Below are 23,898 nucleotides of genomic sequence, written 5' to 3' on the forward strand. Positions count from 1 at the left end.
CCAGAAACAAGGCTTCTGATGTTACATTTCTGCAATGCAGTTAGGAGACAGGAAACATCTGATCTAGGAGTAGTGGCAAACCCTCCTTGTCACAGTAAGACAAAATTCCCATTGAATAATCAGGTTGGTTAGACATAGGGTACACTGTACCTATCCCTGCAACATCTGAAATCCAAGAAGACACAGCGTGGTACCACTAAAATGGCATTACATATATATAGTCAATTAAATCACTGCTTTATTTTCTCGTCATCTTATTCTCACTGCACAAATTTCTTTTCCCTTCCCTCTTCTCAAAAGCTGAAGTCCAAATCACATTTTTAATTCTTTAAAACACTTTTAAGAGATGTCTTATATAATACTGCTTGCATCTTTAGTATGCAATGTTTTCATTTTAAAACAAAAAATATACAGCTAAAAATTTAGTCAAATTAATATCAGGCAATAGCAAAATTCCTACAGTTTAATATTTTGATGTTTTTAATTAAAAACCAAAGAAAACCACTTAAAAGTTCTACCATACCTACCTGTTAAATTTCGAATTGCGGGTTGGTGACTCTGCTCCTTTTAAAAGGTGTCTGAAGTACTGTAGCAGACAAATAAGGTATCAAAGAAAACACTGGATTAACTGAGGTAAAGGCTACCATGCAACAACACTGCAAAATTCAGGAAAGGAGAACTGAAAGAAAAACCAAACTGACCATAACCTAGCAGTTAGAATTTTAATCTGGAAAAGGACAGACCATACAATAATCAACACATGAGACTAGGACTACTTACTTAATCTCACATAATAATGAAATTAAAACCATAAAGTAGAAATAAAAATTAAATTAAGCACCAAAATCCATGTCTCCTCCTTGTTAAAAAAATCAAGCATTTGAAGCATGATAGCTATCATGAGAGAGATGACCATCAAAACCATTTTTGAGAAATGATTTTTACTAATGCCAAGAAAGGCAAGTACCCACTCCCCGGACAAATCAATATATTCTGCCTCAAATAAATGCAAGAAGCTTAACACAACCTGATTTACACACATAACTTCAGAAAGGAACATGAATTCAGACTCACCTTTGTGATTAAACTGTGTCCTACTAGAAGACCTTAGATAAAGTCAACCCAGTGTGTGGAATTCTTAAGGTGACATTTAGAACCCACACAACAATCTTAAATACCTTGTTAAATTGCTTTGACCAATCTTCTTGAAAACAAACAACAGACTTTTAGCTGATGGAAAAAAACTAATGCTGAAAAAACCTAAATACAACTTTTGTATCTTTAAATACCACTCTATTTTTAAATGCAAATAAAGAGATTGTGTTCTACATCTATCGGGCAGATCACTTTGGCACCAAATTTGCAATCATAAAAGAAGGGGTAGAGAGGATTTTGTAATAACCGTGATATACAAAAATTGTTACATCAAAAAATGAAGCTTTTCTTTTATTCTGTGATGATGTGCTGAACTAGAATGAATTTTATTTTCCTACCGAGAATGGTCCAGCTCTAGAACATCAACTGAAGTGGAAAATGAAGCCATATTTTTCAGTTCCACATACACATGACTGTTGGAAATAGCGTATCCTAAAAAAATACAATCTCACTTTCAAGACCACTCTTGAAATCTTTCACACTTACCTCATCACTGTGACAGAACATAGGAGTAAAAACATTCTCAAGCAGAGAAAGGACGTGCTCATAAGCTTCAAAAAGACACCGCATAGTCTGAAGTTTCACAACATCCATATATGGACCTTCAGCAACTATTAAAAAAAAATTAAGTATGAATAGAGAGAGATATACATACAGGCATATAAAGTTCATGTTTTCTTCTAGTCAGAGTTTGTGATTATTTTGCAAGCTCTTCTAAGTTGTACAAATAAAATATATAAATAAATTGACAAAACAAGGATTAAGCACAATATAGCATGGGAATAATTTTTAAAACTGGGAAAAAAAGTTCTATGATATGCAGCAAAATTCGTTTTCATTTTATTACAGAACACTGTTTAGAATCCAGTGTATATTATTCTTTTCGAATTTCAACTTACTTCTTTGAATCTCTTCCACAATGAAAGGGTCAAATCTGATCTTGTCAATGCTTTCATCCAAACAGTAAGTTTTGTAAATTTTCTGTACTTCGTCATGAAGAGACATTTTTTCAGTATCTGATAGTTCTGGTCTCAAAATTCGGTCATTGAACTCCTCTGTGAAGTAAAGGAAAGAAAAAAGCACTACTTGATCAACTTGGTAAATAACATCTTGAAGCACCCTATATAATTTTCCAGTAGGTAAGTAATTTGTAAAACTTCAAAATTAAATAAACATAAGACTCCTCAAGATCCTAGCTAATGAGGTAGCTGTCTTCTTATTAACTGTAATGCAGATTTGTTCATAAAGTTATCACTAAAAATATATTTCAATTAAAAGAAATTATTCCTTGTCACAGTAGGGAGAAATCCATGAGGTTGTTCCTGGCATATGAATGATTTTTTCTTCATAAATTACCCGAATGCAAATTGTAGTTTTCCATTAGAATGATTTCCGTATCACCAAGTAACATCAGCACACATTTGTAATCTTACCCACAGCCAGGCAGAACTGCAGCACATGGACAGCCCCTTCCTGTTTCAGGAAGTTCATAAACCGAAATAAAAGGTCTTGTTGATCTCTGATCTCCTTTAGCTCCAGTTTCAGTACCTGAGTAGGTTAAAAATGCAGTCAGCCAACTTTCAGACTTTCAATGAGTACATAAATAATGCAAAGAGTCGTAAAACGAAATCAGCAGGTAAAGTAAAACACTTATTCAAAACAGGAAAGGAAGTAAATGTTGCCCTTTGCTTACAGATGGTTTTTTATTTCGTGGCTCAGCAAATTTCTGAAGGAATGGAACCAAGGAAGAAGTAGGCTCAGTTGCTATCTCAGGCTGCAGAAAAAAAAATGACAACTAGGTAAGAAAGTTTCTTTCATGGCTGATCAAAATGCCACTGTTTCAACCTTGTCAGTACTCACTGGACTATCATCAATGAAGATGAGCAGTAAATGGTTGACAGTATCCTGCAAGAAACACAACACAACAAAAAAATTATTATTAAAGAAACTCAACAAAATATATTAAAATCATTTCAATACTATATTATACCCAAGTTTAAACTTGAGTATATTAATCCTCTTAAAAAAGAAAAGCCTGGGAACATGTTTGAGAATTGACCTTCAATGGTCTCCTCAAGTTTTTGTAAGTCAGGGAGTTTCTGAAGAGATCTGCACAGAAACATTCTTTACCCAGTGGAAGAAAGCCCTCCCAAGTATTTTTACTCTATGTGCAGATCTAATGAACTACTAATACTTCCATATTACAGTACTTTCTGCTTGCAGCCAGGTAATGCCTGCATAAGCACTGCAATTCTGCCTACTAAAAAACATGCATATATAAAAACAAGGATGGCAGCATTGCAGCTTCAAAAATAAATGCCCCATGATTTGCAGAATTACAGGAAAAAAATTGATTTTGACACAGCTGCAAAAAAGCTGGTTACTTAGACTGCCACAAAGATCCACAGAGCTGGAGTTCAAGTAACCAAGCTCTTTTTAAATGTAGCCATAGTAGCTTGCAGATGTTTACACTAGCACAGCATTCTCCCAATTGACAGGAGCTGTAATCCTTCACTAAGAAGTACATTCTTAAGAGATCACACCAATACTGTTATGTAAGTCAGTTCAATGAGTTAATTCATATGAACAAACAAAACAATTGTCCACAAGATTTCTTTTTCTTTTATCCAGTCAAAATGCACAGCAAGTAAGTCATTGTGTATAATTTGTTTTACCACAACATACTTAGTAGGTCAACAGTAATATTGAATAAATTAAGATTATTCTTGTGCTCCAAAGTCTTACAGGGTCAGCCAAGAAATCCATTGAGGGCAGGAAAACTGAACCAGGGAGAATCTCTCTAATGAGAAGGGCCAGGGATCTGAAAAGAAAATAAAAGAAAGAAAATAAAAATCCAAAGCAATATTAGATCACATGAATATCTAAGTGAAGTTTCCAATTCTGTCATATACTACTGGGAAATAATTTAGGATTTAATAATACCATAAGCATGCTATTTTAAAGACAAATTTTAAAAAAAATTATAAAAAGGGGGTAAGAAGGAAAATGACTGTGAAGGTCATTCTTTCACTTTCCAAATTATGGCGGTACATACAATGGAAACACTTCAAAAAACCACAATTCTAAATTATTTATATACCTGCACTCTGTTGACTTTGGGGGCAAAATATAAGGAAAAAGAAGTTCAGTAAGTTTTCTTAAGTAGTGAAGTTCATCTCTTCGGCTTCTCAAAGCAACATGCAGTTCTGGTCCATATTCTTCTAAAGCAGCTTGCTGCAAAAATTCTGCATTTTTTACTGAAAGTGAAAAACAGCATTATAGAGTTGCTTCAGCTTTTTCTTACTGGTAAACAAAACACAATTGGTTTTCGTTTGAGCTAAAATGTTAGTATTTTTAGTACACATACAATTGCCAAAGGGATAAGATGTTGAAACTTTACAAAAGAACCTTGGCTTAGACTTTGAAGCCCAGCTATGTAAAAAGAAAACCTCACACTGAAATAAGAATTCTTTCACCAAACAATTGCAGTTTGCATGGTATCCAGAATGCTTTCTCATTAATCATTACATATAAATATATAAAAATAATATAAACTTATATTTATATATTGAATTTTAAATATATATATAAACTAAATATAAAAACTGAGCATCTGGACTCTCAAAAAAACTGCATCATGCAAAGCCTGCCTCTAATTGCCTTTTTCCTCCCCTTCTTCATGATCTCCCATTTTTTTGGCCTACAACACAATTTGAAATCAACATAAACTTTTACTCAATCCTGTAGAATCTGTTTCCTGATTAGAATACTTAAAAACAAACGTGAAGGAACATACATTTTAAACACAGGGTAAATCAAGCCAAAACCTGCAGGAGGATCTGCACAAGCACTGCCTATTAAATTACAGCGGAATTGAAAGAATACCTCTTTATCAGATTAAAAACTACAGACATTAATTGGAAGCAACAATGTTACATTTCTCCAAATCACTTCAAAGGCAAGAACTGAGCTGTTATAAATCACACCTAGCTGAACTAGCAATGTGGCACAGCCTTGTGCCTACACCACCACCGGGCATAGTGAGGTACATAATACATTCCCCAGTTACCTCCAAGGTTAAAGCTTATTCCCAGTATATGAGAGAAGCCTGCTGGCTTGGCCTTCACAACCAAGACCCATGAGTGGTATCAGCTGACAGAGGGGATGCAGGAATATGTATCACCTGATAAATCTGCCTAGCTCGTGTCACTAAATGCAGAGACAAGGAATGCACCCTCTAGCAATGACAGGTAATGAATCGCGAAGGTGCAAATAGGATTACTAAGAGAAGTAAGGGTAACAAGAGTAAGAGAAAAGGAAATGCCCCCTAAAAGCAATCATTTGAAAAAGGATTTAGAAAATAAGGACAAAAAGGTTAGGCTCAACCAGCCACCAAAGCAAGGTCTGAAAGCTGCCTCTGAACCACATATTGTGGTAGCTGCTTTAGCCATGTTTACTAGAAAGCACTACTAAAAGTCATTTTCAGCTGCTACTTCACATATCTGCCATTAGGAAACAAAGTATTTTCCTTCAAAACACTGAGGAAAAAATGGCTATATTTTCAGTGCCATACATTTAAAATACAGCTCTTTATTGCTAAAGAAAAGCGCTTCCAACTCCTTGGCAGGAATCAAACGAAACATGAAATTTGGCATAAACAGCACTGCAAGATTATCTACTATCTTGAAATTTCTGTTGTGCCATGAAAGACGTCCAAAGTGATTAGACTATGTCTCATTATCCATCTTAATGATTAACACTACTCACAGGACCAATGGCATGTATTTATGGATATCAAGCAGACATTTGGAGGGAAAGAAGAAAAGTTCACGACTCCAGTTAAAGTAAACATCTACACTTAAAAGTTGAATGAAACCACATTTAGTAGATACAGCACTGTGGAACACAGCCAGTGAAAAAACAAAAACAGCAAGTGTTTCCAAATATTTCTTCAATGTGCAGTTTAAATATAATTTTTACTTTAGGCTTGTGAAGATACTCTTACCTTGGATAATAAATACGCTTCTGCTCAAAGTCTCTCCATGGCTTACAAACATGAACCTAACTTTTAACATATAACAACTTCACTAACACAGATCTGAAATGATTCTATCTATAAGAGCAATGAGGTACTGTGCACAGATGTACAAATCCTTTCATTTATATCTACTCATCTGAAATATAAAGGAAAAACTTAAAGAAGCATTCCTAAATGATCTTGATTGCTCTGAATAGACAAAACTCATATTCCTCTTCACCCCTGTACTGAGATAGAAATTAAGTATTTTCATCATGCGGCAATAAAAATTAAAGCAGAGAATACGAATAAGTACTGCAACTTTGTCCCTATTTGCCTTCTCAACCATCAGAAAAAAAATGTATAAGGACCTAATTTTTTTAAAAAAGAGGCCATAAGAATAAAAAGGCAAAGCAATATAATTTCAAACATGCATGAAAGAATATTCATATTCGGCCTTTGGCCTTAAACTGACAATGTATTAAGTCCTGACGTTACCTTTTTGCCTGGCCTTGGCTATTACTTCAATGTGTTTCATTGCTGCCTTGAGCATCTTCTTCGTTATAACTGTTGGAATGTCCACCTGAAGAATAGTTTCAAAATAAAACCAAATCTGTTGTATTCCCCACCTCCCCCACCAAAATTTATTACAGACAACCAAACATGTCAAACATAGTAATTTGCTTATATGTTCCAGTTTGAAACACAAAATGAACCATTAATAAACAATCCAAAATTCCCTAGGTGAGCTGACAGTGTCCTCATTCTTCTGCCAAGGTATATGAGAACACGTAGAACTAAATGCCAGAAAAAACAGTTAACACATTTACTGTCAGCTCTTTCCCATTATGATTTTTTTCATTGCAACAAATAGAGCAAGGCAGTGTGACGTCTGAGTCACAGTATATGAAGTCCAGTTCTACTGGAAAATTTGACTACCAACAAAAGGATCAAGATAACTATGCTCTGCATCTAATATCTGTGTGCCTTAACACTCTGCAACTGCATCCACAAGGACTAAAACCAAAGAGCAACCTTCCTACACATAGGTAGAAAAAATGTCGCCCCTCAGGTGATGGCAGAACCAAAAGAGAATTTGAGTCACAGAGTCAAAAGACCATTATTGCCAAAGTTATGTGATCATAAGCCACACAAAAAACATGCATGATTTAATTAAGGATTGTATTAGGGTCCTGCATTTCTATTTTCTTTGGTGGCTACAAAAATGGAAGAACAGTTCAGGCACAAATAACCTTGGGATGTCTTAGCCCTGCTCCAAGCAGGTTCTGATCATGGCACTCAGGGCTATATCCAAGGTGGTGCTGAAAACCTGTGGAGTTGAACACAGTCAACTCCTCCAGCCCCAATCATCTTGGTAACCCTTTGGTTGAACCTCCTCCACTTTCATGTAAAGAGGAGCCCAAAACTGCATTAGTATCTTAGATGCCAGTGATCCAGTGAAGGCAGATAATGACTTTCCTTGGTTTTCTCTGCTACTGCCACTACAGCCCAGGACGCTGTTGGTATTCTAAGCTGCCACTGATGGTTCATATTCAGCTCACAGTCTACTCTGGGGCCAGGACCCTTGCAGTAAGCAGAGCTTCTCCCTGCAGCCAGTTAGTTCCCAGCCTGTATAGTTTCAAGGGATTCCATATGAACTGCAGCAGGTTTCACAGAAACACATCTAGAATGTGATTTACACTTTGCATACACTTAATTATAAATAAGAGACATCTGTAGATGTTCAAAATCTAGGAATTCTGAACAAGTTTCTTTCCTGATGGAGGAATCCCTCCTCAATACAGCATCGTGCCAGACAAGGAAAGAGATCTGAGAGAAAAGTTGGTGGTTTTTATTCAGTTGTACAAGGAGAATATCACATATTCCTTCACACTCCCCTGTAACATTTGAGGTGCATAGCTATGACCTGACCTGGCCTGCCAAGCCCTGACAAGCCAGTACAATTGATTTGAGCTGCCTAAAGGTAAGGTCAGCTCCTAATTGCAAGCACAAAAGGACAAGCTTCTGCTTATCAATGAGAAAACCCTGTCTTTTGTGCCTCACATTCCAACATCAATTTCTAAAAATTAAGTTTCCTATGGTATATAATGATAGGGCAGTGTTTCCTCCCAAGGAGCACAGCCAAGGAAATTATCAATGCTGCAGCAGACACTCAACTTTTGTCAAAAACTTCAGTCAGGTGCAAGGCTATCTGTATCACGCCGTACAAAGGTGTGCTATAACCCCTCCCTTTCCCTTTAAAATCCATAACTGATCCAGAAATGGCCACAGCAAGGAAAATCCAGATTTGAAGTATTTCAGTGTACATTTAAGAGCTGACTGGCCTGAAGAGCTTGTAACTTCATTCAACAACCATGCTTTGACCTACACAGCTTTAAACAGAAAACAAAAGCATTCTTTTCATCAAAGCAATCTGTAATTTTAAGTCCCAATTCAAAAGTAGAATATTCTTTGGCAAAAAATACATAAAGATATAATCTAAAAAAATTTTAAAATACACAATTCTTCCTCAATTTAAACATTTTATCTCTATTAGCTAGAACTATAGCTTTCAAGCATTTAATAATAAATCCAAAACAGAGTACAGCTGCTTGGCAAAGGTATACAACTATTTTATTTTCCAACTGATGATGATAAATTTCTCCTCAACATATGCATTTACTTCTGTGATGAACTTTACTTTGTAGGTCCCCTGACAGTGCTTAATACTGGCACATGTCTTGGGTGTTTGTTGCACATATTGCCTACCCAGAGAACTGAAGATACCACATTTAAATCCTCACTGTCAGAGGCAGAGATGGTAAATTAACACTCTACTTCAAGATGCTGTAACTCACTTGAGATATCCCAATTAATGCCTTATTACATGATCAATACAGGAGACATGGTCATTCTGAGTCAACAATGCATCCATGAACAATGCAACTAACACCAGCATGTATTACAACTCCAAATTAAAATTTAAGACCTTGGTCTAGATTTTCACTTTGAAGCTTTACTCCACTTTCACACCTCCATACAGTGTTTGTGCTACATGGACATTTCCTAATCTTCCCCCATGTTCACTTTAAAAAGCGACATTTAAAACAAACAAGAAAATCATCTAGATCTTACAGTAAGAAGGAAAGAATCAAGCTGTTAATAAGTCATGACAGGATACATGTCCAACTTGTAGCTCAGAAAATACTGCTGTTAGTAAGGTGGGGGCAGGGGGAAAGACACACAGTTATGGAAGTGGCTCCAAAAGAGGCCAGCGCTGACTAATTCTGGAAATTGAGTTAGCAACCCCTTCTGCTTAGAACTGCCAGAAAGTTAGAAGCAGTTCCATGAAACAGGCCTGAAGCACTTTACCAGGAAAGAGTAGTGCTGTTAAGAAGAGAGCACATAGAAAAAAGTATGTGCTAATAGATCAAACACAGCAAATAAACACTTTTAATCTTTAGCACTCAAAATGCTCCTGAAGAACTGCATTAACGTAAGAACCACATTTGCTTTAATTATTACGGTAACCTGGTCACCTAATGACAGTGTATTCTTTACAGACAATGTAAGGGCCTTGTTTTCATTTTAAGAAGACAAGCAAGCAGAAGCTACAACACAGCTCACCATTTTCAAATAAATCTTTTACAGTAATTCTCAAAATGGTTTCCACTTGGATTAAGTCACCAAAAGACAGCTAGAAGATCACAACGTTTTAATCACTGGTGTAAAAAATATATCCATTTGCAAGAACTGGGGAAAGGTTTGAGTCACAAGGCACCTTCACAGACCACTTATTCCAATCCTCTGCCACAGCAGACATATTTCACTACAACACGGTGCTCAAAGCCACATCCAACATGATCCTGAACACTTCCAATGATGAATCTTCAGAGATGGTTTATTACTAGGAAGGGGACAAGCTCCAGAAAGATGGGGTAGATACCACAAACAAGTAACTTAGATGGTTAGAAACAACCTACACTGTAAGGCTGTCTTTAGAGTCACAATTTTTTTAAAAATTAAGAACTCACTAGAGATGGATATCAATTCCTTCTGAGAGAAAACCAACACTAATACCTTTAAGTCACCTTACCTTGTGAATTCTCCGAACTAAGACAGATGCAAAAAACCGTAGTGTCCCTCTCAGTTCATCCACTGAGGACTCATCATCAGTAATATTTCTGCAGTGTTTCAAAGCATGGCATGTGAGAAAGCAGAATAAAACACATTTCTATTAATCCAACTACAATACATTTGGCAGTATTAATAGCATAAGAATAAGAACATTCAGCAATAATATTTCATCTGGAATGAACTGAAGTGAAAGCCACCAGAGAGTCAGCAGTCTTCTGTCTGACGAAAATACACAGCATTCCCACAATGGCTGTCCACACAATGGCTTCAGGAAAACGTCAGGAAATTGCAATAATATACCAATTCCTGCTCTCTTATACTATCTGCATGATTTTGACTGAGTAAAATCTAACCTCGTTTCTACATATGGAAACACATGCTAACTCAATGGTATAAAGGAAATTGAAATTACTTAAGGTGGCTTCTGCTTGGAAGCAAAGAAGAACTTAAACAGATTTCCAAAATGCTATGTCGAAATACTATCCAAACTTTTAGTCTGGCTTGACAGCTTCCATCTGCTGCAATAAAATATGTTCAGTGAAAACTCACAGTAAAAATCATTAAACATGATTCAGGAAGAAAAATACCTAACTCTGTGACTTTCTTGGAAAACTGAACAAAAACAAGAAACACACTACATCTTAGATGAAGAAACTGCAACTAAACTGAATGGAAAAAAGATCATGATGCCAGCATTCCACAAAATGCAAGTGAAAAACAAAAATCTACCAAGATTATTATTAATATGATTAATATGAACTTTAGAGCATTACTAATATATTGGTAAAACTGATGTGCAACAACTGAATAATGACAAAACAAAGGAGGCTGCATCCAGTTTTACCTAACAGTCATATGCAAGAGCTATCACCCTTTTTGGTGATAAATGAATGTGGCAAGTAGAAATATTATTTGCGTTATAAAAGAACACCACATGCAAGAACAGAACATTTCAAAATAGTTTAAAAAATTATGTATAAAACACTTACATTATTCATCATCCAACTTTTAAAGCAATTTTAGCCCTGGGTTATAGAATATTCAAAGGCATGCTGATGATGAACAATCAGGTACAGATACAAGAAGTACCAGAGAGTCAAAGTATGTAACTAATTACATGAAAAAAACACCTCAAAGAAAGCAGCCTGGCACATGAAACACAGCCATCCTCCAACAGCTAATCACATGCAGATAAGCAGAACACTGTAGGGGAAAGTTTGGTTTAAGATCAGTGGCTGACATTTTATAAGTAATATGGTTAGAAAATACCCACACTGTCAAAGGAATTAGTATTGCCAAGGGATTAGCAAACAAACTGTATTATGGTACTACTATCATTTGATAGGCAACAAGACACATGAAGTAATTTGGACCAAGAAGTTGTTATTTTATTGACACTTGGATAACCAGTATCTTGGCTAGCTCTACTTGGACACGACTATGCCACATACTCTCACAACAGATTTGCAAAGACATTCTTTTAATCACCAGCAGACTGAAGACTGGTGGAAAAAACATCATGAACCTGTAAAATATCAAATCTCCAGTGACACACGGGAAAGTCCAAATAACCCTCTTGGAAATATTTTAAAGGCTGCCTGTGTTTTCCCAGAACTTTAGGAATATTAATTGTAAACAGTTATGAGTCTAATGTATCAGAAGAGATACGCCCAATTGCTATCGCATGCAAAGTCTTATGGGATCCACTGATAAATGAAAATCATATACAAATAGCAAAGTGGTATTTTTCCTCTGTGCATCAATTATTCTTACAAAACTTGGCTAACTCCTTTCAAAAAGATGTAGAAAATAAATCGCAAGCTAATAAAAATGTAAAGCTATGGTTTTTAACTCAACAAAAATTCTGAACTTTTCTTGCATTACTTGTATTTAAAATAGAAGCACCTCCATATGTGAAAACTTTGTGTTGAGTCACCGTAAACGAAAAATGTTTTCATAGCTATGTATTACAAAATTGTGGTGATTACTGACTTCTGTCCTAATCTGAGAGAACTGGAGTTGCAATACCATTAATGACTAAAAATATTTAGTAAGCACAGTGTGACCCATTCAAACTTTAAACTCTCTTTAAAATGAGGTAGGTGTAAGCAAGATATTACATAGTTTTGCTGCACAGCATAAGCAATAGACTCAGACCTGTGTTTTGTAGCTCTAAAAATCTTGGGATTACTTACAAATATGCTCTATTCTTCTCACACAACTGAAAAAAAAAGATGCTAATAAATAAGTTTTGAAAAATAAAAACCAAAAATGCACATAGGTATAACAACCTATTTCAGTAGAGTTCACTGGATTTTAAGCACTAATCCTCATTCCCTTAAAATGGTCCAAATTTAGGACCTGTAAGATTTTAACCTGCTAATAAAATATTAGAAATTCTTACACAGTTTATTATTGAAACAAACATAAAACAGTTTTTATCTGCTTTTAGGACTTTTATTCCTTAAGCAAAAAAATCAGTGATTTTTATCTTGCAACACCCCTGTAAACATTACACTTCCATGACTTATGACTGAGACACATCCTGGTAACACTAATGTCCAAGATGGTATCAGTTGGCACAGCACACACACACAAAAAAAAAGGTAGCTTCTGCACAAAATCTATTCATGTGAAAAGCAGAGGAGCTAGCATAAGGAATTATGCCCAACTTTTCTTTGCAAAGGAATGTAGCCAATTCTTTTACCAGACTATCTGCCAAGTACGAATTGCCTGCTAGTGCTTACTCAGCCACGCTGCCAAATAAGGACAGCATGGATGCAAAAGCTCTGGGAAGAATTCACCTGAGTGAGGTTCACTTGCTCAGAAAACAAACATGCCCTGAATGCAAGAATCCTCTCTCCCAGGTGATGTGAGCTTTGCAACAGTGCAGGCAGAACAGAGTAGAGTAGGAAAAGTCAGAACATGCCCTATAAGCCAGCTCTCAAATATGGCACACAGACACAGTTCAGGTCTCCCTGCACAACCCCTGCTGGAAACACCCAAATGTCTAGACTAAATAGGATCAGATCTGACATCACTACTGTTAAACTGAAACCAGTAAGCTTTTCAGGACCAAGTTGTTCCCTGTAGAATTACTTGGACATCCTGCATTCACTGTAGGTCACTGAACTCCCAGTATTTCAGGTTCACTGAAAGCTTGTTAGATTTGACCAGCATGGTGTGAATTTACGGAACTAGTTCAAAACCTGGAGATGAAGCCATGCAGAACTGAAGACAGGGCAGGAACACCTATACTGCTCACCAGAGGGCAAGATGGAGCAGAATGTAGGCTGGTTGGCTTCATACCAAGCATATTTTTACACTGCATTTCTAACTGCATATTGCATATATACAGTGAATTGTTATCCCCATAAGATGATGTACTCCAGACTTCCACTGCCATGGGTGTCAGAGAGGTAAATAATTGGTGGAAGCCAAGTTTCCTTGTCAGTCCATAACAAAGACATTGAAGACATCCTCCACCAGCCACGGAAAAGTCTTTTCCAGCCATGCAATACAAGAGATGGTTGCCTTATATTTGTTATTTTATCAACACCTCAACAGAACATGCTCTAGTTTTCTGTATTTGAAAGTTTAAAACCTTGAGGTTTCCAGCTCGCATTCACAACACGTGGTGCTAAAGCTCCCTCTGCTGTTTGCATCAGCAGCGAAGTTTTACGCTTCAGCAGCGAAGTTTTACGCTTCAGCAGCGAAGTTTTACGCTTCAGCATATTCAACACACAAAGTTATTTGTGAGACATGCAGGTATTGGCCACAATCTGAAACCCAAGAGGCAAAGAAGTCTGAACAGGAGATTTTAGATCCCAGAGACAGAAAAAAATCCAAACAGCACAGAGAGAAAATAGAAGAAAGAATTCATTCTTTTAGGACAAATCAAACACCTTCCTCCAATGAAGAAGACAAATTCAGAATAAAGGCAAGATGTTGTTTAAACACATTACTGCCAGCATTATCAGATATAAATATTTTAATATCTTCTTACAAAGTACTTCAAAACACTAACTAATATATAAAAGTACAAGGAAGAAAACCCAAAAGAAAAAAAAAATCCAGAAAAAATAATCAGCCATAGTCTTTTCTTTATTCACTAGTTCAAAGTTATTTACACAGTACTATTCTATTCAGAGCAACATAATCACCGACAGTCTTAGAAGTCAAAAAATTATGAGACGATCTCCAAGAAATTGGCCATATGTATTCAAAATACCTTTTCTTTAAAACCCCCCAAAGTTTTGGGGTTTTTTTTAAGCAATGTGACAGATCAGTACGCTTCTAATCTGGAAGTAAATTTCAGAGGTTCACTTTTTACACAGATTTTCATCAACCTGTATGTACTTCCAAGCAGGAGTTATCACAAAATGAACACATAAAATAGACAGTTTAAAAGTGTTTTAAGGGTGAAATCCAAATTTCAGAACCACCTCTATTATAACTAAACTATTAAAAAGTCTGTTCTACTCTGCTAAGAGACAATAACTTGTAGCACTCAAAAGTATGCTTTATCTTTCTCTAAGGAAACAGAAATGTTTATTTTCAGGTGACAACTTCTTAAACAGGTTGACAAACATTTGTGCTATTAAAATCAGTAACATTTAGGTAAAGCTCATACCTGTACCATGGATAAATAAAGTTTTCCAGCACCAACTCAAGCACCTGTGCAGAACAAAGACAACCACATTAAAAAATAAACAGTTTACTACAAAATCCTGTTAGAATAGTCAACATCACAAACGCCCTCCAAAAGTCACAGCACATAATTCATAAACCATGAAACATAAAAATTTGGAAGTTGTGATCCTGTTGCTAGATCAACCATTTTGCATTGTAATCAGTACTTGGGGCAAGTAACAGCAAAGCAATGGTTTCATCAGACACCCTCAAGAAACATCTGCCACACATACTATCAGTAACATGAAGCACACTGCTGTGGCCACTGTCAGGCAAATGCTACACAAAATGTCATCTCACCTTAAACGGCCCATCCCTAATTTGTCAGATGAGTCCCCTTTCTTTTCTGACATAGCACAGTGTCCCACAGGCACAGTTACATACTACACCTACACACACCTCCATCCTTTTTCAACCAAACCTCCACCTTCAAGGTGGGACAGTGAATCCTGTACGCTCACCATTCTCAAAGAAAGCAAAAGAAGTCATAAAAAGCAATTCCTATGAAAGCCATGCATAACAAGGAAGGATACAGAAGGATAAAGTTCTCCTAAGACTCCTCCTCCTTCACTATAGCCCCAAGATATCACCCATACTACCTTCTCCCACTGCAACCTGCCCCTTAATTTCAATCAGTGTTCTAGAGATCAGTTTGTCCCCAGCAGCATTAATGCTGATGAGGGAAGTAACAGAGAATACATGTGCTGCTATGTGAGGTTCTGTAGAAGGAAAGGTTTTTCAAAGCCACTGTGTACACAGAAAAATGTGGAGTCTGTTTGAAAGGAAAGCTGAATGTAACAGATGATACACAAGTGTCATTCATGAGAGTAAGTGTTTCTCAAAAGATCTGCTGCTGCACTCATTCACATGGTATGCACTGCAAGAATTCAAGACTTACTAAATTTATACTATCTTTAGGACACTACATGCCTCTGCTCCTGTCATGATTACAAAAGCATACTCAAAAAAAACACATGGCATTTTTAATGTTTCTCACTTCTTCAGACCTGAGCAGCTCACAAATACTTTTTCTGTCTTCGCTAGTAAGAGTATCGCCTTCTCAGATTTGATAAAATACTTTCTCTTTTCCAGTTGTTCCACTTCAGTGATTTTCTTCCCTTCTCTCTGAAGAGACGTTTTGCAGCTTGGGATAACTTTAGATGTCTGTGTTATGGACTACACAAAGCCATCAATATCTCTTCTCCTACCCTTATGTGCTACAGCAGTAATAGATCTCAAAACTGTAATACCATCATGTATTAATGATGGATGGGTAAGCTGAATGTTGTATCATGTTGTCCTGTGCCATCCCCACCCCCCAGTCTCATATTTCCATATGTAAGCAGGGTGGGAAGGGAGGAAAATGACAACAGATGCTTTAATTCCCAGTCTAGAAGAGATTAAGAAATCCCAGAGAACTTCTATGGAAGTTAATCTTCGAAAAATAGAAAGGAGATCACATCCAGCTCCAGTCAGCAATCACAGGCCGTGGGCCTTAAGAGCAGTATATTAGACTACTTAAACCAATTTCCCTGATGCATTCCATAGCATTGCCACTACACGAGCCACCAATTTACGCCAAAGAAATCTCAGTCTCACAGGTATTGTGACATTATTTTTGTTCGTGTGGAGTTTCTAACAAAATAAGCCTCTTTCAAGGCTCAAAGTGCACTCTTCAGAAAAAGTGCTTTACAGAAAGCTTGCAAAAAATCCATCTGACTATTAAGGGAGCCCTTTTCTTTCTTCCTCCACTCTGGCTCTGTGCCTCCCCATCAGGAGCAAAAGCAGCAGAGCATCTTTCTGTTTGGAAAGTGCACTTGCACAGCCTTCAAGCACAGGACAGTGTATTCAAAGGGAATACAATGAACTCCTCTTGAAACAGTTTTCTTCATTTATGACTACTACTTTTGAACTGAGAGCCTGTCTGTCAAGCTTTCCATGAACATGCCACTACAAATTCAGTTCATCAGATGCTAACATAACTTACTGGACCTCTCTTCCTCTACAGTCCTATACAGAGGGCTCTGAAAGCACTAGAAGAACTGTTCCCAACAGTGAGAGATCTGATCCTTACTGCTGCCTAAGCAGAACACACATGGTTCTGAGATTCATCTTCCCATGGTTATTAAATAAGCAAGAAAAGTAAAAAAAAGTGCAAGACCTGATGACCCTTCCCACTCAAGTGTTGAGTCTTTTCAGAAGAATTCTCCTTCAGATTCATCCCATGTTGTAGTAACTGAGCACAAGTGGAATCATTTCACAGACTAGCCAGTGTTTCTCTTCAACATCCACACTGTAAGAGCAAGCTTTATGGCACTGCTTCCACAGAACACTGCAGATACTCTCACTAGACAACGACACAGACACAGCATGCACAGAGACAGACAACTAACTCAAAATACGCTTTTCACTGGCATCCACTTATCACTGGTCAAGATATCAGAAGGCAAGACATGTTCTACTAGGACTCACATTATCTAAAAGGCCTTAATAAAAAATGTGTGGACACAGAAAGCAGCCCTTACTTGCAAACTAATTAAACACATGGCATGGCAGAGGCAGTTAAGTATGATGCTCCATTCCACTGAGGTGCTGTACAGAAAGGAAGGCAGAACTATTGTGTGAAATCATCCCTACTGCAAAAATAGCAGCACTCAAGAAGTAATAAGCCATTGACTGCCACTAACTGGATTTCAAGGCATGCTGTCCACACTGTTTTCCCTTGAACCCTATCAGCACTCCAGACTGTGTCAGTGTGATTCTGCTGGACAGAAAAAAATCTGCCGCATCATTCACTGCACTTACATGAAGCACTGGGGAAGCAGGACATGTGTACCCACTTCCATTTTAGCAACAACAAAAATACTACTCAGGCTCAATTGCTCACACTTCACACATGCCAATAAAGTAGATGGGACACTTCAAAGAATGACAGCTAGTAATAAGCCATTTCCTTGTCTTTAAAGTATTATTCTCCAGTTTTAAATACAAATGATGAGTATTTTCATTTCAAGCCTACCTCTTTTTTCAAGCATTTTGCAAGATGACTGGTTTTACTATGTGTGGGCAGCTTTGAATTGAAAAGAGATTACAAGTGTAAAACCAAATGCAGCAGGAAGCAATATAAGCAGCAGTTAAATTTAAAAAAAAAGAGAGAGAAATTATTTTCTAGCATGCACTGCAACACTGCAAGTCAGTCTGTCTTTGCTGCTGAGACAAGCTTTTTGGGGACTGCCACACAACTGACCAATTGTCAGGAGGAGAAACTACAGAGACAAGTAATGACTGAGTCAGTAGCAGTTCAGAACTACCAGGCCCAATTAGAACAGAAAGGAGCAAGGACTTGATACACAAACCACAATAACAAATATAAAGCCTGAAAAGACAGCACAACCTGACAGCTGAGGCCACTTCCTGGGAGCAGAACAAAGCCATTCCAATAAGAAAGCATACAATCCACTGTGTTACTATAAGAGTTCAGGACCTGCAAAGAGTACGTTCAGGCAATAACTGATTTCTTGTTATGCATTTGCTATTTCTTGGCTTTTAGAAAACAAAACAAAAAAAATTTGAGTCCCATTGTCAAGAACCTGAGAGTGAGATTAAAAGTGAGATTAAAAGTGAGATTAAAAGTGAGATTAAAAGTGAGATTAAAAGTGAGAAAAAAGTGAGATTAAAAGACAGCAGCACCTTGATCCAGTGAGACAATTTTTTCACAATGCTGTTCAAGAGTAGCTGAGCAGTTTTCCAGATTTGACTTGCAATAGTCCCTCACATAGCAAAAATGAAATTGTAGAGAAAAAGATTAATTCACTAACAGAACAACAGAATTAAATCATCCTTTATACAATCTGTAGCACCTGGATTACACACAATGTAAACCTGACCAACCGATATCACGTCCTAATTCAAAAAGAAAGAAAACATTGAAGAAACAAGCATAATACAAAATGGATTAGAAACTGGAAGCAAATTTATACCTAGGTCACTGCCTTATTTTTGTGCAGGATACAGCCCAAATTATAAAATACTGATGGATGCATGGTTGAGACAGTTTAGTGTTCAACTATAACAACAAACATAAATGCAGGGAGGAATGTCCAGGCACGGGTTTTGTTATTCTTTTAAACCATGCACAGCAGCTGAATAGACTAAAGCAAGGCTGCAAAAGATTAAGAATTTGCAAAGTGACACAAGCTATCATCGCAATCCAAGAAAGAAAAATCCACGCTTGCAAGGAAAACCTGGATTTCTTCTGATTTGAGTGTGTATTAAATTATTCTGAAAAGCACTTGAAAACACAAGGTTAAAGGCTATACACCTGGTTCAAATTAGAAACATTTTGAAATGAGAATATTGCCAAAATTCTTCAAGCTGCAAAAAAAGAACTAGAAAAATTAAAACATAATAAAAAAATCCAAAATTATTCTAAGTATTTGAAGAAAGTGCTTTGTAGAAACAGGCTGTACTCTGCACTCCTTTAGGTTGTAATTAACCTTAACTCAGTTCACACTGTGTCAGCTTCTCTCTAATGTATGACCAACCCACAAAACAAAGTAAGAGCAGTCTCTCCTTCCAACCTGAAGCAGGCTATCCAATTCCAGGCCAGCATTACATGCTGCATCCTCAGAGCAGAGGGTCAAGAGGAATATGGTGTGGTTAAAGAACCCCTTGCTACCCTTTTAACCAGAAGAGAGAACAGCTGCAATGAGAAGCCATGCAATGAGATTTCTCATCCCAAACAGTATCTGTCCAACACAGGTGAAAAAGGTGGCTCAGACTACTTGTTTGGGTCCACTGAGGAGGGTGACCCTGGCTAGCTGCCCTGGGAAGGTCCATAGCTCAGGCCTGGTTCTTCCCTCTACTTAAGTACACAAAGGAGGCAAAGGAATGAGAAGCATGGGCATGGATACACAAAACCCACACCCACAGTGCTAAATAAAGCAGGGCCTGGGACATGCCACTGAAGTGAGAAGTAACAGCAAAGAAAAGGCCACTCTTTTGGTAAATGCAGAACTACAGCAATCACATACAAAATGCCAAGAAGATAACTATGGCATCTACTCATATTGCTTACAAAGAGGTACTACAAAGGACCTTTTCAGCATCAAATTCCCATTTAAGCCAAACAAAAAAATGTCCAGTCCTCCAGCATTTACAACACCCTTGCGTAGACTACCACAGCTATTTGGTACCCTAAATCCTAAAAATATTAAATGCATAGAAGCATTTATTTTACATTATATTATTAACACAAGAGTCTATTGAAATTCTATTCAGCAATATTGTCACTTTAATATACTTATTTTAAAAAACAGATTAAGTAACTTTAAAAGAATAATTGTTTACATCTGAAATAACAGAAGTCACTTCATTCAGCTAGAGGAGGTCAACAAGTTGCTACCTCTTCTTTTTTAAAAACATTCCTCAACTGTCCATGCCTTCTTAAAGTTTTCATTCTCCTCCCACTCCTGCAGTGGGCCATGCCTGGGACAATACCTCACAGAGCTGAACTAAAGTGTTAGCTTATACCACAGACACATATGACTCTGACTTTATACACAATGCTGTTAGCTGCAAGAACTGACATACAAAAATCCTCTCACTTCTGCCATGCCAGGTGTTCATCCTCTTACCACAGAACTCCAAAGCTGGAATTCTAAATAAATGGATATTAATCTACCTATCAGTTTAGCTCCCAATACATTTCATCAATTACTAATCAAGGAAATAAACAAAAAAAAAAAAACAAGCCCAAAGAAAAATTGCCCTTCAAACAGCTCTTTTTAAAGAGATTAGAACAAAATAAAATACCTGATTTACAGTCTTACTAAGAAAGATATATATGTTATTCTTCTTTGAGTAAATTCAGCCATTTCTTTTTTTAGACTGATTTTGATACAGCTTTATCTGATGATTTTAAACAGATTCATGCAATTGTTTGGGTTGGAAGGAACCTTAAAGATCATCCAGTTCCAACCCCCTGCTATGGGCAGTGACACCTTTCGCTTGGCCAGGTTGCTCCATCCCACCTGGCCTTAAACACTTTCAGGGTTAAGGCAACCAAAAGTTCTCTAGGCAACCGGTTCCAGCACCTCACCAAACTCACAGTAAATAATTTCTTCTTAATATCTAAACTAAATCTACTCTACCAGTTTGAATCCATTCCCCTTTGTTTTCTCCCATGCTCTTGTAACAGTCGCTTTCCATCCTTCCTGTAGGCTCCCTACCATCAAATTATCATCTCCATTACAGAACTTTTGTAATTAGAGCAAATCAACTTTTACCCTCAACTCGGAGAAAGTAAGCAGGCTGAAATCCTTAACTTTTTGAGACTCAGACATGTACAACTGTAACTGTTCTTTCCACTATTCTTCCCAATTTACACAGACATTTCTTCTGTGTTCTAGGTGCACTGCTACAGAAGCAATCCATGTTTAAAAGCACGCCACCTTTGCTCCCTGCTCCCAGCACTCTTTTGACTTTTACTCGAACAAGTTAAAATACCTGTGAGGTACATCTGAACCATCAACTGAACCAGAAGCAAGAAGTTTCAAAGACAGGTAATAAAAACCCACATAATTTTAACGTACTAAAGAAACGATGCACCAATTACCTCTGAAAGTGATGCATCAACCTTGGAAGGCACTTTTAGATCCAGCCATGGCTGATAGTTTTCCAGAAGCAAAGCAGGTCTGTAGGAGAGCATGGAGAAGTTTATGGAACAATGTGCAGTTAAGAGTTTCCTACTGTGATGTGTAAAATTGCATTACTACTAAGAGTACCGGTGCCACATATGTAATTTACCTGTGCCTCTTGCACTTGACCTTGCCACATACATCACAACTGTGACCATGGGGAAACAGCTCCGGCAATTCCAACTGCTAAGAGATTTGGACAAGTTAATATTCTCCAAAATGATGACTCTATTAATATACCTGCACATTTGTGAATTTCCTTTCAGACTACCCTTTTACAGACAACTGAATAAAGACAAATTTGTTCCTCCAGCAGTAAAACAAGATTAACAAGGCATGGTATGAAAAACAACTGAACCAAAAAAGAAAAATTGCTTATGCTGAAACAAAGTCAGAGGACACAGATACCCCTTCATATCTCCACTCATCTCCCCACACATTAATCAGTCTAGTAACAGACTAGATGGTTTCTCTGCCTTGCTCATAGCCTTGAACTATTGCAACTATTGATTTTCAGCCCTATGAAATTCTACACTGGACAGTTTTAAGTTAGAAAAGAGCAATTTGCTTTGGGAATATTTTTCTCTTTGAAATGCCAAGTACTGCTTAGAGATTACAGTGTGCAAAGAAGACTCACCACTAGCCTGCCAAAAGGAGGGCATCTTTAGAAAAGAAAAAGCCCCACTAAAGGAGCAAACAACATAGCTTCTCCACTGCCCGCTACTCAAAATGTTCAAAATGTGCAATGAGGGAGGCAGGAAACAACACCCATGGACACTCCAACAACCGGCCTTGCAACCATACCTGGATTTGATGGGACTGTGCAGAAAAACGCGAAGAATTCGGTCTTAATCATCACCTATTTGCCACAAAACACCTGCCAGTAGGAGTAGTGTACTGACGCACAGTATTTCCGAAAACGGCCAGGATTAGACAAGAATTGCTACTCCATATAAATTTTTATCCTATTTAAAGAAAGCACGAGACTCTCCACAGGCATATTTACCTTGGGTTTATATTTTATTGTGAACAGAATATTGGGCAGGAGGGAGTCCGGTCCCAAAGAACAGTAGAAGGAGACGACCCCAGCCACGAACGACCAGAAGATCATCAAGATATGAAGATACCTTTACAGACACACGGGAAGGAAAAGCCGCTCCGTGAGAAGGCGCAGCGCGGCCCGCGCCCGGCTCCCCCGCCCGCCCGGTTACCGGTTGAGGAGGAGGGTGGCGGTGCCCAGCCCCAGGAGGAGGCAGCAGGAGAGCGGGTACTGCCGGCAGATCTCCCGCAGCCCCTCGGCGCCCCGCAGCCGCCGCAGCAGCCGCCGCCCGGCCGCCCGCACCCCCCCCATGGCGGCCGCTGCCGGCGCCGGCCGGGCCGGAGGCGGCGCCGCTTCCGCTACCGGCGCCCGCTGATGGCGGCAGCGCCACGGCCGCGTCAGGAGCAGGAGGAGGAGCAGGAGTAGAAGGAGGGGCTGCCGGGTGGGCCGCGGGAGGAGGAGCAGGAGGAGCAGCGGCTGCCGGCCGAGCCGGGAAGTGCGGGCTTGCGGCCGCTTTTGCAGCTGTGCTGTGTCACGTAGCGCGCCGAGCACTGTAAATAGAAGGTCTCTGATGACAGCGGGCTTACCTAGTTATAAATACTTGGGTTCCGGATAACAAGGGGTTCCCAGCGCCAAGCGGTCATTAAGTGCTACGTCTGATTAAATGCTCTATATTTGGACGATGACTGAACTAAATCATTCAGTGGCTGGGACGCTAAAACCCTATAAACACCACTCAGAGCTTCCTAATTGGCCATAAAGAAAAGGAACGGGGTAGGAAATGTAGCAAGACCCCCACCTTAACATCAGTAAGTATACAAGACTAAGACATTGAAAAGAGAGGAGTTCTAGAATGTAGTTTATTGCTAGAGAGAAGAATTTAAAGCCACACCAGTAACACCCTCAGTTACACTGTAAACTACAAGCTTTCAAACCACTGGAGTTGCTTTCAGCTGCTCTGTAGTTACTCAAGTCTTACAAAACTCCAGGCTCTCTTAATAAGACACTGCTGGTTGTGGGTGTATCGGTTCAATCGGCAAAATGAAACAACCGCTGGGAGTCGGTACCCACGAAGGGGCTTGTGAATGGCAAGGATGGAGGAGACCCGCTCAGGCAGCGATGCCTGCTTTTAGCTGTTTTTAGAAGTTGCTGTTGCCTTG

The 23,898-nt window shown here is 38.2% G+C and overlaps 1 protein-coding gene across 4 annotated transcripts in view; it reads right to left on the bottom strand.

Moving 5' to 3' along the window:
• Window positions 1-23,050, bottom strand: part of SNX14 (sorting nexin 14) — a 45,038-nt gene extending 21,988 nt beyond the window's left edge. For 2 of the 4 annotated variants that reach the window (XM_062489851.1, XM_062489849.1), the window contains exons 1-15: window positions 22,911-23,050; window positions 22,706-22,826; window positions 21,809-21,885; window positions 21,618-21,696; window positions 14,943-14,986; window positions 10,269-10,356; window positions 6,671-6,755; window positions 4,256-4,412; window positions 3,901-3,976; window positions 3,016-3,060; window positions 2,849-2,929; window positions 2,589-2,703; window positions 2,055-2,210; window positions 1,642-1,766; window positions 528-586 (exon numbers count right to left, since the gene is read on the bottom strand). In XM_062489851.1, the coding sequence (XP_062345835.1) occupies window positions 528-586; window positions 1,642-1,766; window positions 2,055-2,210; window positions 2,589-2,703; window positions 2,849-2,929; window positions 3,016-3,060; window positions 3,901-3,976; window positions 4,256-4,412; window positions 6,671-6,755; window positions 10,269-10,356; window positions 14,943-14,986; window positions 21,618-21,696; window positions 21,809-21,885; window positions 22,706-22,826; window positions 22,911-23,050 (1,448 nt within the window). The remainder of the gene's footprint in view (window positions 1-527; window positions 587-1,641; window positions 1,767-2,054; window positions 2,211-2,588; window positions 2,704-2,848; window positions 2,930-3,015; window positions 3,061-3,900; window positions 3,977-4,255; window positions 4,413-6,670; window positions 6,756-10,268; window positions 10,357-14,942; window positions 14,987-21,617; window positions 21,697-21,808; window positions 21,886-22,705; window positions 22,827-22,910) is intronic. The other 2 variants (XM_062489853.1, XM_062489852.1) reach the window with 1 other exon arrangement.
• Between the last annotated feature and the right edge of the window lie 848 nt (window positions 23,051-23,898).

Source organism: Cinclus cinclus, chromosome 3 (genome assembly GCF_963662255.1).
Source record: "Cinclus cinclus chromosome 3, bCinCin1.1, whole genome shotgun sequence".
Lineage (NCBI taxonomy): Eukaryota > Metazoa > Chordata > Aves > Passeriformes > Cinclidae > Cinclus > Cinclus cinclus.